The following is a 13,910-nucleotide window of genomic DNA, read 5'->3' as shown; positions in this document are numbered from 1 at the left end:
TGCATACCTTCTACTCAGGAATGGGACTTAAAGCCCAGACCCTTGAGATCTGTATTTTCATATGAGTGATCTTAGGAAGAGTGCAGTTTGCATGAGTTCACACACTCGCATATATTCTCTCTCCTCTCTCTCTCTCTCTCTCTCTCTCTCTCTCTCTCTCTCTCTCTCTCTCTCTCTCTCTCTCACACACACACACACACACACACACACACACACACACACACACACACACACATACAGCCTGTAACCCAAAAGCACTTTGTCCTGTCTGTGAGGGAATCCAAACCCCTTCCCCCTCCCCTGCCTTTCTCTTTCTTTTGTCTTCCCTTTTTTGGGGTGGCTGGGCGGGGGGGAGGGGAGGCAGGACTGCAGAAGAACTGGTCCTCTCATTCACTGGAGGGGGGAGGGAATGCTAAATGAAACAGCCTCTCTGAGGTCAGATCATGGCTTTTCCTGTCTCACATTCACCCTGTCAATTTCGTGGCTTATTTGAGTTGTTGAAGGAAATTACCCTGAACGCTGGGACAACCACTTAACTTTGGCTTTGAAGGAGGCAGTGAAACCCTCAGGAGGGAAGCCAAAACCAACCATTTGGTTCTGTGGCCCCTTAACCTTGCAGGCCCTCCTACCTTGTTATTGTAATTTCCTCTGGAGAGAGAGAATGTCAGAGCCAGGGGAAGCAACTGCCCAGACAGCGGAGGCCCCAGGGGCAGAGCAGGAAGCCAGGACCCCTGAGAACGGCATCATTCAGTCAGACAGCCTGGATGAGGAAGAGAAGCTGGAACTTCAGGTAAGACCACGGAGACAGGAGCAACCTGTTGTTCTCCCAGGGCTAAAGCCGTTTGGCTGAGTTTTAGCTAATGTTCTGAAAAGCCCAATGTGTCCTTTGCCTCCCTTTTCCTGGCAAGTCATTTTCAGGCTGCCTTGGCACTAGATAGCGAATCCAGACTTAGACACTCCAAGTCCTTCTGGATCATCTTTTCCAAACGCTGACCTAAAGACAGGTACTCAAGGAAGTGCCCAATTTTGGGCCCCAGAGCCACCAGCCCTTGGTCCCTGGGTTTCCTTCCTGGGCCACTCTGCTGGGGTGTTCTTCACTGAAGGTGGGCACATGAAATCCGCCTCTAGAACTGTAGTAGACCTCACCTTAGTACCTCACCTTAGCATAATGCTTGCCAGAGGGACTCCAAGTGACTGAGGCAAATGTTGAAGGACCAGAATTGCTTTTCCTTCTGTTTTAATTATCCTGACCCCATGAAGAACCATTAACTTGCCCATTTCTGCCAGTTAGCTGTAGACAGCCCACCCTTGGTCTGCAGCTTCTTTAGGTCTGGGAGCCAGAGCAGCAATGCTGGGAGGATTAGGGACAGTGTGTACGTACACACCTTACTCTTGTCATTGCATTGTTCCCACTGACAACACTCTGGGGGGCTTTCTCCACACAGCGGCGGCTGGCAGCCCAGAATCAGGAAAGGAGGAAGTCCAAGGTAGGGCTCTCCACCAATGCACGAGGTGGGGGGAGAGGCAAACTTGCTGGGACAGCAGTGGCTGAAGCTGTTTAGAGATGGCTGTGGGTTCTTGGTCTGTTAGAGCAGTGGAGAGGTGTCACGCATTCCTGGGATAGAGCTTACTCTACCTGTTTCCATGGTTTGTCCTTAGGGATACTTGGGGTTAGGACACACTCCTTTGGGAAAGGCTCCCAGGATGGCCTCTCTTGCTATTCACTGCTGTTTGCTGTTTTCCTCTAAAGTCAAATTTGGAGTAGGTAGATTTTAAGAGGCACCAGTGTTGCTTCCCTCTGATAAGCCCATGTCCCGTCTAGATGGGCAGAAGAGGGGGCCCTGGAGAGCTTCAGGACATTTCTTACCATCTCTATGTCTTTTCTATCTGCTCTCAGAGCTACTGATTTGTTCTGAGGTTTGTGATCAGTGTGGAGGGTGGGCAAGTAAAGGCACTCACTTTGGCTTTGCTAAGTATTCATTCTTGTTAGCAAATACCTCCCTCCAGTCAAAGAAATATCAGTTTCTATGAAATGAGATGCTGAGTCCACATCTCATCTGTATGCACACATCAAAGAAATATCAGTTTCTATGAAATGAGATGCTGAGTCCACATCTCATCTGTATGCACACATGCACAAGCATGCACACATACAGAGCTTTCCAAGTAGGGCCTGCTTCCCCACAAATGACCCTTATGCCAGTTCTCCTTCCTGCCTGGGTTAACTAATTCGTGTTCAGTTTCAAGAAGGTACCAAGAATGATGGGAGGGTGCAGCTCCTCTCAGAATCAGCAGCTGCTTTCTTGGGTGTTGTGTTTTTGCTCTCTCTGTTTCCTTCAGTCTGGAGCAGGGAAGGGCAAACTGACCCGGAGCCTGGCAGTCTGTGAGGAGTCATCTTCCCGACAAGGAACAGAGGGACTCCAAGATCAGGTGTGTCCTCAGTGGTCCATTATCCTTCATGCATGGCTGGGCTCCCTCCACTATGGTTCCAATGGTTGTGTGTTGTAGGGGGAGATTAAGCTCAGATCTGGGGGGAGCAACCTTTAGTGTGAGTCTGACCATGACCTGGATCAGCTTCATTCAGACGCTTTGGTGTGTCACAGAGTATCACATTTGCTTTTTTTCAGACTCTCTGAAATCCAGTCAATGGAAAGGAATTCCAAAGAATTTAGATTTAAAAATCACGTAGGAAGGCAGCCTCTCGGGCTCTCTACCAAGCAGGCTGCCCCCAGGAGGCTCCCAGGACCCACTGATGTCTAGCTCAGCCAGGCTTTCTTACCAATCAATTCCCTGAGGTGTGCTCGCCTCTAAGATCCAAGATCTGGACTTTTCTTAGCCTTGAGACACCAAGAATGAGATCCATTGTTCTGTGGAGGACTCATTTGCGTGCCTTGAAGGACACAGGTTCCCCACAGCTGTAAATAAGGTGTGGGAGGGGCTGTGCTTGTAGGGGATCCTCCTTAAGGTCATTAAGCAGGCATCCCCACCATGCTCCTCCCTTGTTGGTCCTGCATATCCAGCAAGTTGGTGCAGCAGATTTCCATCCCCACAAACAGCCTTTTAGGGGCCAACTTGGGAAGACTCATTCCCTCATTTTCATTTGCCTTTTAGGCATGGGATGAAAGAAGAGACAGCCTGGTGCTGGGCTGCTCTCCAAAGGCTCATTTGCTTCACTAGAAATTGGGACCAATTAGGAAAAGTGAGAAAGACTTTTAGGAGCCCAGGGGGGAAGACAAAAGTATTAAACCATTCCATTTAAATGTTTCTTTCTTTCTATTGACTTTAGTTAAGATACCTTAAACTCTCCTCATGGACTCTCAGAGATCCAAGAGCATTTTCTTCTAAAAGACCAAAAAATGCTATCCTTACCTTACTGACAGCTCTGGTTCAGGGGCTGGCCCTTTCCCAGCCCCTCCCCCCCACCCCGCTCAGCTTAGCCTGTCCTCAGAGAGTCAGGAGATGGACAGGTCACCTTTTGGGTGCCAGCTTTCTGTTTCCAAGTGTGAGCTCTGGGTTCTTCAGACTTTGGGAACCATGTGTGGTTTTGGTTCAACATTTTATTTGTGCTTTTTTTTTTCAATGGGGATCTACCAGGAGGATTACAGGTTATACAGAATGGAAAGGGAATGATGTGTGGCCCCTCTGTTAGGGGTCCCCCACTCCTCAGACTAGACAGACAGAGGAGAGATGGACGCCTTGTCTATCTGCTCTGTCTGGAGGCGCCCTATGGTTGTACAAGCTACTCAGAAGAAATCTTTGATTGGATTTGCTTTCCTTAAAAAGATCACCCATGCCCCATCCCATGCCATCCTGGACCCCAAAACCTATTTCTGTTGTACAACAGACAAGGAGAGAAAAGTGATGAATGGTGCTTTTTTTGGCTTCAGCTAGCCCCACACTGCCTTGGTAGGACAGAGCTGGGGCCTTCCTGAGTAGCTAGAGAAGAGGGAGGAGGTGGACAGGTTGAATGTGAGCCCCAGTGGGGCTCCACTGCTCTCTGGGGCTAGGGGAAGAGGCAGGCACATCACCTTCATCAGTCCCCTAGTCACTTACAAAACGTAAGGACTCATGGCAGAGGTATCCCTACTAGGATGATGCAAAGAATGGGTTGCACATTGGCTACCTGATGCCCATGGGCATTGGAGTTATCCTGTCTGAGAAAAATCTCCCCCCTGAATACTTGACCTCAGTCCCATGATTTGACCTCCCAGTCTGCCCTTCAGTTAAAGGAAGCTGGCTGCTGACTCGATGATGCCATTGGCCTCCCTGTGTACTATTGCGCCCTGGATTTTCTACGACTTTTGTTGGATATAATGACCCTGTATCAATGTAACCCTTCATATATGTATTTTACTATTGAGGAAATCAATAAAAATCAGTATTCAACTCAGCCGAGATCATTTCTTACCAATCAAACCTCCAGCTCTTTTGTTCTTTCGACACCAGCCTGCCTTTATCCGTGTCTGTCTGTTTGTAGGAAAACAAGGTGTTGGCTCGAATGGATGTGAACACCAGCCCTCATGGGCCATACTCTTGCCCCCGCTTTCAGTCAGGGCTGCATCCCAAAGTCCCTGGGACTAGATTTAAGCACATAGAGGGTGGACAGCTCCTTCAGTCTTCTCTTTTCAAGAGGCATTGCAAAGAGTAACCCCATCCTAGGCTGTCTCCAATGCTCCTACAGGGTTATTCTATGGCATGGAACCCTCTGCGGCAGGGACTTTGGAGCTGCCAATATCTCCTATGGCATTTTCGCAGCAAGAGAGGGCAAACCCTCCTTAAGCCCCTTAAGAGATGCCCAGGCAGTTTCTTGTAGGCTATTTCTGACTGACCCTGACCAGAGCTAGTCTCCAGGGTCTAGCAGGCATCAGCAGCCCACCTAACTAGTGTTTGCATAGGCCAAGGACAAATGCAGGGAAGAGTCATCTGGCCATGATCCAAGGCAACCACCAGGCCAAGATGCCCTTAGAACTCTTTTAGACAAGGCTTCTTTCTGTCTAGGTTTAACTTCATGTCACCCCCTCACACCCCACCCCCAACTTTGGAAATCCACCCTCAGCTTTGGAATGATTTTGCTGCCAGGGTTCCCTTTGGTTGAACCATCCCAGAGTCTCCTGATGGATGGAGAAGCCATTGGCCAAGTTGCCTGGGAACCACCATTGCCAGAACCTGGTGGCCTTTGTCTGAAGGCCGACTTTGTTCAGCTTCCCTCTCATCACTCTCCCCATGGCCACATGCTTTGTTCTTCTTCTGCCTTGTTCAGTAGCTATCACTGAAATGTCACACTTTCAAGCCCTGCCTGGATTTACACAAAAGTGGATAATGTACTTTCCTGCATTTATCCTTCTTTAAACCCAAGGGATTGGGGATTCTACCATACAGTTTCCCCCATGCCACTGGGCAAGCAGCTCTCAGGACTCAGGGCAATGATCACTTTTTAAAAGCTGAATGATCATGGAGGGAGGGGCAGCCCATCCCAAGACCTGGCTTCTGAGATGTCCCTTCCTGAGAGACTGCTCAAGTCTAGGGCCTCTCTGGTCCTGCAGACACAGCAGGGTAGAAAGAGGCTTGGTCAGAGATGCTCTCAAGCCTAAGTGCAAGCTTGGAGCCCAGGAAGTAGATGGATACCCAAGTTAGAATAACATAGAATAAGCACCTCCCTCTCCCCAAGTACAGCGTGAAAGTTTTCTCTTTACAGAGTGAATGATTTAACCAGGCCCAGAGAGCCACACCTCTGCAATGTCCTCACCTGTGTCTGTCTCCACAACCTGGGCTATCTGTCTCTGTCTGTCTGTCTGTCTATGCTGTCTGGCTGTCTGTTTGGATGTCTAGCTGTCTATGAAGTCTGGCTGGGGGGCAGTTTTGTTGTCTACTTCTCCTTATACAGAAGAATTGGGGAGCCACTACCTGAACATGAATGACGTCAGCTAGGACATGCATACACTTTTTGACTCAAGCACTTTTCTTCCAAGGATAAAAATAAACCTGAAGAGCAAGGCTAACTTGGGAGCTGAGGCCAGGGGTGGGGTAGCGTCATCCCAGGCACAGTGCAGGGGCCAGGCTGCGGGAAGGACAGCAACCAGAGCCCAGCCTCCTGTTGACTGAAAGGCAGTAGGCTCCCACAGGGCAGGGCACTTGGATGACAGGCTTATTTCATTTTATTTTATTCATGTAAGGGAAAAAAAATCACTCCAAGCACCTGACTTTACATTCTTCTGGCATTATTGAGTCCTATTCAAGATGGATACAGGGCAGAGCTGGCAGGATCTGGGCCTGAATCCGTATTTTCTTTCTTCCAACAGGAATCAGTTCATTTACAGCTGTCCAGATTGCCCAGCCTACAAGAGGATGAGAGGCCTAGCAAAGAGGACTCTGAAAGAGACAGAGACAAGGAAAAACCCAAGGAGCGGGAGAAAGCCTCTGAGAAGCCCAGGCCCCGAATGTTGTCCAAAGGTGAATAGGGGAGGACTTCTGGGGCATCCATCTTTGGGGCTAGGGACTAGCCAGTCCCACCTGTGAGCATCTTGTGCAGGTGGCATGGGGAAGCACAGAGATGCTGAGGAAGGTTAGCTGGCACCCTGGGGCCCTTGAGAGGTCCCCCACATTTCAGCACCAAGAAAGCCAAGAAAGGAGATGTTCCACAGAGATATAGGTAGAGGTGGGACATGTGAAGGAGGGGAGGCAAGAAGAGGGACCTTTTGGGAGGGCTCAGGGGCCCAAAGCCCCTGTGTCTTTGCATGCCACAGTGGGGCAAGTCTCCTGAGACTCTTCCCCAAAAGACAAGTTGAATATCCAGAGTCAGGCTCACTCATTCTGGGGGTTCACATAGAATACGGAATGCCTCGCATGTGTCTGTTAAGAGATAATGTCCCCAGTGAGCTGAACTGCCTGGCACAAGTGCCCCCTTTTCCTCCCAGGGCTCTGCTGCAGAACAAGCCCCATCGGATGCTGCCACAGATCAATACCAAGCTATACAGCAGGCCAGGACTGTATTACCCCCATGGATACATGGGCACAGTGTCTGGCATGCAGGGTAGAGCAGCAGAGATTAGAGTTCAGTGGTGTCTACCCTGCCCCTTTCCCACCTCAGGGCAGAGCGTCTGTGCATAGTGACCCGCACAAAAGTGAAAAGGAGTCCAGGGTGTTGGGAGAAGAACTGAGGACGGAGGTCTTGGATCAGCTTGACTAAGAAGGCCAGACTTCCCCCAGAGCCAAAAGCACTTTCCAATAGTTAAGCCCAAAGTCAGAGGCAATGTAAATAAGGACCCACCCTGAAGCCCCCAGGGCTGGTTGGTGCCCTGTCCACCTCACCCACCTCACTGAGGACTCAGCTTCCTCCTTCCCTGCAGCCTCCAGGGCAGGAACCAGCCCTCCTCTGGAGCCTGTATGGTGAGAACTGCCCAGTCTAGAACAGGACCATGTACTCCTGGGCCTCAGACAAGAAGACTGTGTGACTCTGACTCTCAGGGAGTCTGAGTTCACCCTGAACCCATCCTAAGTTCATGTTGTCTGCTGCTACTTTCCAAGCATCCCTGAGGCTTACTTGGGAATCAGGGGGAGAAGAAACAGGGGGCATTACTCAGCTGGCTGGTTTGTTTTAGATTGCAGCCAGGAATACACAGATTCCACAGGCATTGACTTACATGAGTTCCTGATAACCACCCTGAAAAACAACCCAAGGTAAGACCTAAACTCAGTGGGTGTGGGGGGAGGGATTACCCATCTGGGCTCCACTTACACAGCACAGTACTATCTAATTGGAACCAAATCTCCAGTGGATTCAAAGTGATCAGGGTCAAGAAAACCCTGAAGACTCCTCACTGATCTTCCAACAGTTTTCTCTGCCTGCTCTTCCTACGTTCCTTTTCCTCACATGGACATTCTCAAAGCACCTGTTCCTTATGTGTTTGAGGGAGCTACGTGTTTACTGTGAGTCCAAGACCTGAAGGGCACTATGAGGCAGGGGGCAATGTCCCTGAAAATGGCCAGTTCACCATAGACCTAGACACACTGATAAAGGGAGAGGGTACCAAGTGAGGAATTGTGCCATGACACCATCTGGTTCCAGTAGATATGTGTGGGTGCCCAGGCCCTGATGACATCATGAAGTTTCTGTGAAATATTTTTAAACATCCTGTGTTAAGCCATATGACCCATCCATGCACATGGAATCTTTTCCTTCAGACCGTGAGTTAGGATGCACAGAATCTCATAAGAACATTGATGTGATGAAAGCACAAAGTCAGGAGATGAGATGCTGAGGCAGGGCAGGAAGGGGACAGGGGACATCTCATTGAACCTTGTGCAATAACCCTTGGTAGGCAGAGGAGAAAAGCACCCTCAGAGCAGTCAAATAAAGCACATTTCTACAATTGATTTTGCAGAGACAGGATGATACTCTTGAAAATGGAACAAGAAATCCTGGACTTCATCAGTGATGAAAAGTATGTGAACTTTCTCTCCTGCCTCTGACAAAAGGCGGGTAGGCGGGTCCAGGACTGGGTGGGGGCATGTGCCTATGAGTGAACGTGGGTACAGGCAGGGCAGAGGCTTGGTTTGTGGCTGACCCAGAGCGGCTGAAGGGCTGGGAGTGGGGCTGAGTGGAAGACAGGTCCTTGCTGCTCTTGGATCATTTATGACAAGATGACTTAAGGGGCCACTGGTCAGCATGTTGTAAGCCATTGGCTTGCTTTGCCCCCAGCTCTCTTGGTGATACACCTAGCAGGAAAACAAGGTGCTTCCTATTGGGCATAAAATGGTTTGCCCAAAGGTGCTTGGCAGAAGGACTTAACTGGTGCTTAGCTGCTTGTCCATTCAGTCATCTGGCAGTCAGTATTATTAAGCTGCTCCCCCATGCTAGCTGTTGGGGGCACAAAGAAATGGGTGAAGTAGCTGTCCCCACTTGCAGGGTTCTAACATCTTGAAGGGGAAGACAACCAGGGTGTTTGGAAATAAAGAACAGAAGGAAACATGCAAGGCAATTAGGTACAAGAGGTAGGTGGGAAGGGGGTGGCTCGAGCAGTCAGGCTTCCTGCCAAAGATGGTGCCTGGAATGCACCTCAAAGGAAGAGAGGGAGTCTGGGGGGCAGTGCGTCCTCCAGGAGAAATCTGCCTCAGCGAGAAGACAGCCCCAGGTGGGGTCAAAGGAGGACGAAGGCTTTTCACTCTGTGCCTTCCAGAAACCTCAGCTTCCCTTATATGTTGTGCTGTTGCAGGAATCATTACAAAAAGTTTCCTCAGATGTCATCCTATCAGAGGATGCTGGTGCACCGGGTGGCTGCTTACTTTGGAATGGATCACAATGTGGACCAAACTGGAAAATCTGTCATCATTAACAAGACTGGGAGCACCAGAATGTGAGTGCCACCCCACTATGCCCCCATGCCCCTCCATAACCCACCATACCCCATAAAAACCCATCACACCCCAATATAATACAACCCTATACCCAACCATATAACCCAATATGTCCCGCTATAACCCACCATACCCCACCATGTTGTTGTTCATTCAGTCATGTCCAAATCTATGTCCAAGGGGTATTCTGGCAAAGATACTAGAATTGTTTACCATTTCCTTCTCCAGTGGATTAAGGCAAAGAAAGGTTAAGTGGCTTGCCCAGGGTCACACAGGCTAGTGAATGTCTGAGGCCAGATTTGAATTCAGATCTTCCTGACTCCTAGACCAGTGCTCTATCCACTAAGCCATCTAGCTGCCTCATACCCCATCATAACCAACAGCAATGCACCATGCCCTACCACATTCCACCATAAGTCACCTCTACCACACCATACCCCACCACATCCAATCACAACCCATCACTTCCCACCACACCCCACTATAACACAGCAAGATCCACCATGTTCCCAAGGTTGCTTCTTTTGGTGTCTTCTCCTCCCCCACCTCATCTCATGCTCTTGGGTGGAAAAAAGAACAGAAGAGTGTGACTTGTGATGCATTTTTGTTGGCCAAGATGGGCATTTATCTGAAGGTTATCTGATGATTTGGATAAGTTTGTATAGCCAATTCATCCAGTCAGGAGAACGGGGGTGTGAGGGATTGGCTATGTCTACAGGAAGGTATATCAGAGGATCTGTCCCAAAAGCCTGAGAGCAGTGTGGAACTTAAAGAGCTTCATAGCTCCAATAGTTTACAAATGCATTAAGACTCCTGTATATTTACTACAAACATATACATATATGTGTATGCATGTATGTATGTGTGTATATATATGTTATATACACATAATATATAATGCATCTGTATGTACCTACATACAGGCATACATGCGATATACATATATGTATGTATATACACATGCATATTTTCTCCTTCTACATGGAGATAAAGAATATGTGTGGATATATGTACATGCACATATCTGTATATTTATTTCATGGAATGAAAAGTTCCCCTTCCACCATTACTCACACCATTACATGTCCAAAATGAGGATTTTACTTTTTTATATTCTATCCAGAGCATAAACATTTTAAGAGTGCCTGAATTTCTGGACAGCCTTGAACTACTGGGACAGCTCCCCACCCCTCCCTCTCTCTGGCTCTGCTTCTGCCTTTATCTGTTTCTCTCACTCTCTCCCCTCCTTTCTTCAACCCTCCCTTCACCTCATGTCTTTCTACTCTCAGAGCACACATCCTGCCTCTTTCCTAAACTCCTTTCCTCTTATCTGGGGGACCAGTGCTGGGGGTTTCACTGAAGGGGGCTCATTGAAACTCACCCTACTCCCCTGACCCTGTCAAGTGCACACTCAGACAAAGCCCTTCCCTTAGCCTCTTCTCTCTCGCCTCCTGGGAAAAGGCGGCACCCTCGTTAAGGGGCTTCTCTCTTGATCAGGAAACTCCTTTTCTTGTCTGGACATTTAAACTGTGGGTGAATGGAGGTGAAAGTAAATGAAGGAGCTCTGCAGAGGCAGCTCAACTAGGAATCTGGAGTCGGGAATCTTGACTCTGCCACATGGGTGACCTGCGAGGTAGGGTTAGGGTCACATCAGTGCTGAGATTGACATTTTGTTCTTATTGACTGACAGCAAGAGAAAATGCTTTGCCTCTGTTTGCTGTCTTCTTGGGGTTCCCTAACCAAATCGATGTTATACTTGAACCCATCTGGTCTGATGTCCATGCTATGTGACTTACCTTCTCATCCTAGCAGGCACCTCTTCTTTGAGAAAATCACCACCTCTGGGCAATAATTGCCCTGCTGTGTGTCTTATTTTATTCCTTCCTTAGTCCAGACAGAAGATGACACCTTTCTCTTGCTTTGTGATCTCTCCTCACTTCTGCCAGTGAGCATTGGGGCCAATAGTTTCCTAGTAAGCTGGGGTTTTGCCCACTTCCTTGTCCCTGTTGCTCAAGTAAGCATTCACAACTATGGACAAAGCTTCTTGGATCCTGCCTAGATGGAGATCACAAGCTGTCATTGATCAGGATCTGAGGCAGTTGATTTCCTTCCCCTTTCTCAGCTCGGCTGCCCTTAGGCATAGGTTCATCTGAGACAGACCCTATTCTCTGGGTCCTTGGCTCAAAGTGAGAGCACTCTCCAAACTCCAGCTGATTTCCTAGCTGCTATTCATGGCTTTTCTTTGGGGGAAACAAGTGGTGACTTGTCAAGAGACAAGACAAATTGCAAGTGTCTTCACTCAGCATTGCTGGGAGCCAAGTGGCTGCTGCTCGCAGCCTTCTCTGTGGTCTTGGCAGTCTGGGGGAGACCCTGACTGGGCGCATGGATAGTGGCCACTGGTAGGGGCCTGTGTACAAACAGTTTGCTGGCTCAATGTTGTTAAAGTTCTCAGGAGAGTTCTTCTGACTGAAGGAGAAATCCCATGGTTGGTTGAGCTTGCTTCATCCAGTGGATCACTCATCATGCCTGGACCTGTGACTCAGGCATATTGCCATCCACCATATACGATAAAGACAATTTGACTAGGAGTGCTTTAAAATCAGGGCTGCAGACAGCCCCCTTATTGTGGAAAACCCACAACCATCTAGTAGTTCAGGGACATGGAGAAGTGGAGGGGTGAGAGCCAGTCACTGAAGGGGGATGAGGTAGAATTTCAGAATGCTTTGTTTGAGAAGCAGGAACAAACATCACTGACTTCTCATTACATCAACACTGAACTCTATGTAGCCAGCCGGGGGCCCGAGGGCACATATGATTCAGGGAGCATGACATTAGAAACACGTGACTGTGAAAAATGGAAATACCACCAAGTTATTCATATAATCCATTTCAAAAGTCCTTCCTGCCGACAGTGTAGAAATGATCACTGTCTCCTTAAGGAGAGAAAGTCACTGTTACTGTTCCAATCGTCTTCTAGCCAGTCCTTGAGAACAGAGCTTCTGGGAGTTCAGCCATCATCCATCCATCCATCCGTCAGGAGCTATGTGGAGTTTGGGAAGACAGAGAGAAGGCAGGCAAGGAAAGTTGCTTTCTTGCTAGAACTGCATTTATTAATTTTAGAAGGTATAGAGCCAGTTTACTAAGAGAGAGGAGAAAGTCAGACAACATGCATTTATGAAGTGCCTCCGATATACCAGAACAGTGCTAAGGGCTTGAGATAGCAGAAAAGCAATAAACAATCCCTGCCCTGGAGGATCTTGCAATCTAACTGAGGAGACAACATGCAAATAACTGTATAAACAAGATAGAAATGGGGTCCATTGGAGAGAATTGACGGAGGGAAAGTGCTAACAATAAGGGGAAACATACAATCAGGAAAGCCTTCTTGGAGGAGGTGAGATTTTAGATGCCACTTGAAGGAAACCAGGAGCCTAAGATAAAGAGGGAGATTATTGCGGCATGGGGGACAGCCAGTGCTAACCCCCAGAGTGAGGAGATGGAGACCAGTGTCAGGTGCTGCAGAGTATATCAGGGTGATGAGGGAGAAGACTTCCAAGCTAGAGGGGGTCCAGCTTCTAGAGGGCTTTAAAAGCCAGAGGATTATCTCCAGGAGATGATAGGGAGCCACTGGACTTCATGGAATAGGGATGCGACATCCTCAGATCAGCTCATTCAGCAGAGAAATTTGGCAACAGAGTGGAGGACAGGCTGGAGGGGGGAGAGAGGAGGCAGGGAGGCCCTCAGAAGGCTGAGAAAGAGTACTGCCTTCCTATCATGACTGGAGAGAAGCTGAGGAAGGTAGGGAGAAAGAAAATGGAAGGATCTTCTGTATGAAAGTATTGCAACTTTTATTTCATGAAGAAGACTAGCCAGATTCTTTTAAGAGACTTTGTTAAATTGACTTGGCTAGCTGGTATAGGATGCTGTTTTCAGCAGTGAAGAAAGGTCATCTAGAGTTACAAGGAAGGCTTGAGGCGACTCTGGCTATGAGTTTTCTTCCATCTAAAAAGATAATAAAGAATCACTTCTGCTTTCTTAACTATTTCCTTATATATGCCATATTTAGTTAATAACCTTAATGTTTTTAAATACTAGGGGATTAAGTGGTTTCTTGCCAGGCCTAGAGGCCTGAGGGCTACCCGAGTCTTACCTTACCTGTCCCAGGTCTTCGGTTGGCCAAACCGGATAAACGTATGAGAGAAGAGACTTTCCGGAGTCGAACAAGGGTTAAGCTTTATTCAGGGTCCTGGTTACAAGTGCAGGGGGAATTCTTCCTTAGGAGGGAGAGAGAAAATCTCCCAAGGAGGCAAAGATCTTACAATAAGAGATTGGAAGCAGAAGTGTAAGTGGGGAGAGAGGGGGAGGGGAGAGTGAAGAGAGGGAAAGGGAGGAGAGGCCTTCTGTCTGTCAGGGCCCCTCCCGAGCTAAGAGCGCTTTCAGGCTTTCCTGATCCTAATTAAGCTCTCTGGCCGTGTAGTTTGCACCTGAATACCGTGCCTGTTAGATAACAATAGGTGTGCCCAGATCCGGGACAGTCTCGAGGGGGATGCTCCTCC

The 13,910-nt window shown here is 48.5% G+C and overlaps 1 protein-coding gene across 12 annotated transcripts in view; it reads left to right on the top strand.

Moving 5' to 3' along the window:
* Window positions 1-13,910, top strand: part of ARPP21 (cAMP regulated phosphoprotein 21) — a 167,777-nt gene that overhangs the window by 67,166 nt on the left and 86,701 nt on the right. For all 12 annotated transcript variants that reach the window (XM_072599230.1, XM_072599231.1, XM_072599229.1 and 9 more), the window contains exons 3-9: window positions 620-790; window positions 1,446-1,487; window positions 2,341-2,430; window positions 6,300-6,450; window positions 7,599-7,677; window positions 8,382-8,441; window positions 9,213-9,353. In XM_072599230.1, coding sequence (XP_072455331.1) covers window positions 662-790; window positions 1,446-1,487; window positions 2,341-2,430; window positions 6,300-6,450; window positions 7,599-7,677; window positions 8,382-8,441; window positions 9,213-9,353 — 692 coding nt within the window. In that variant the 5' untranslated portion in view covers window positions 620-661. The remainder of the gene's footprint in view (window positions 1-619; window positions 791-1,445; window positions 1,488-2,340; window positions 2,431-6,299; window positions 6,451-7,598; window positions 7,678-8,381; window positions 8,442-9,212; window positions 9,354-13,910) is intronic.

Source organism: Notamacropus eugenii, chromosome 3 (genome assembly GCF_028372415.1).
Source record: "Notamacropus eugenii isolate mMacEug1 chromosome 3, mMacEug1.pri_v2, whole genome shotgun sequence".
Classification (NCBI taxonomy): Eukaryota; Metazoa; Chordata; class Mammalia; order Diprotodontia; family Macropodidae; genus Notamacropus; species Notamacropus eugenii.
This window is presented reverse-complemented; position numbering and strand designations above follow the sequence as displayed.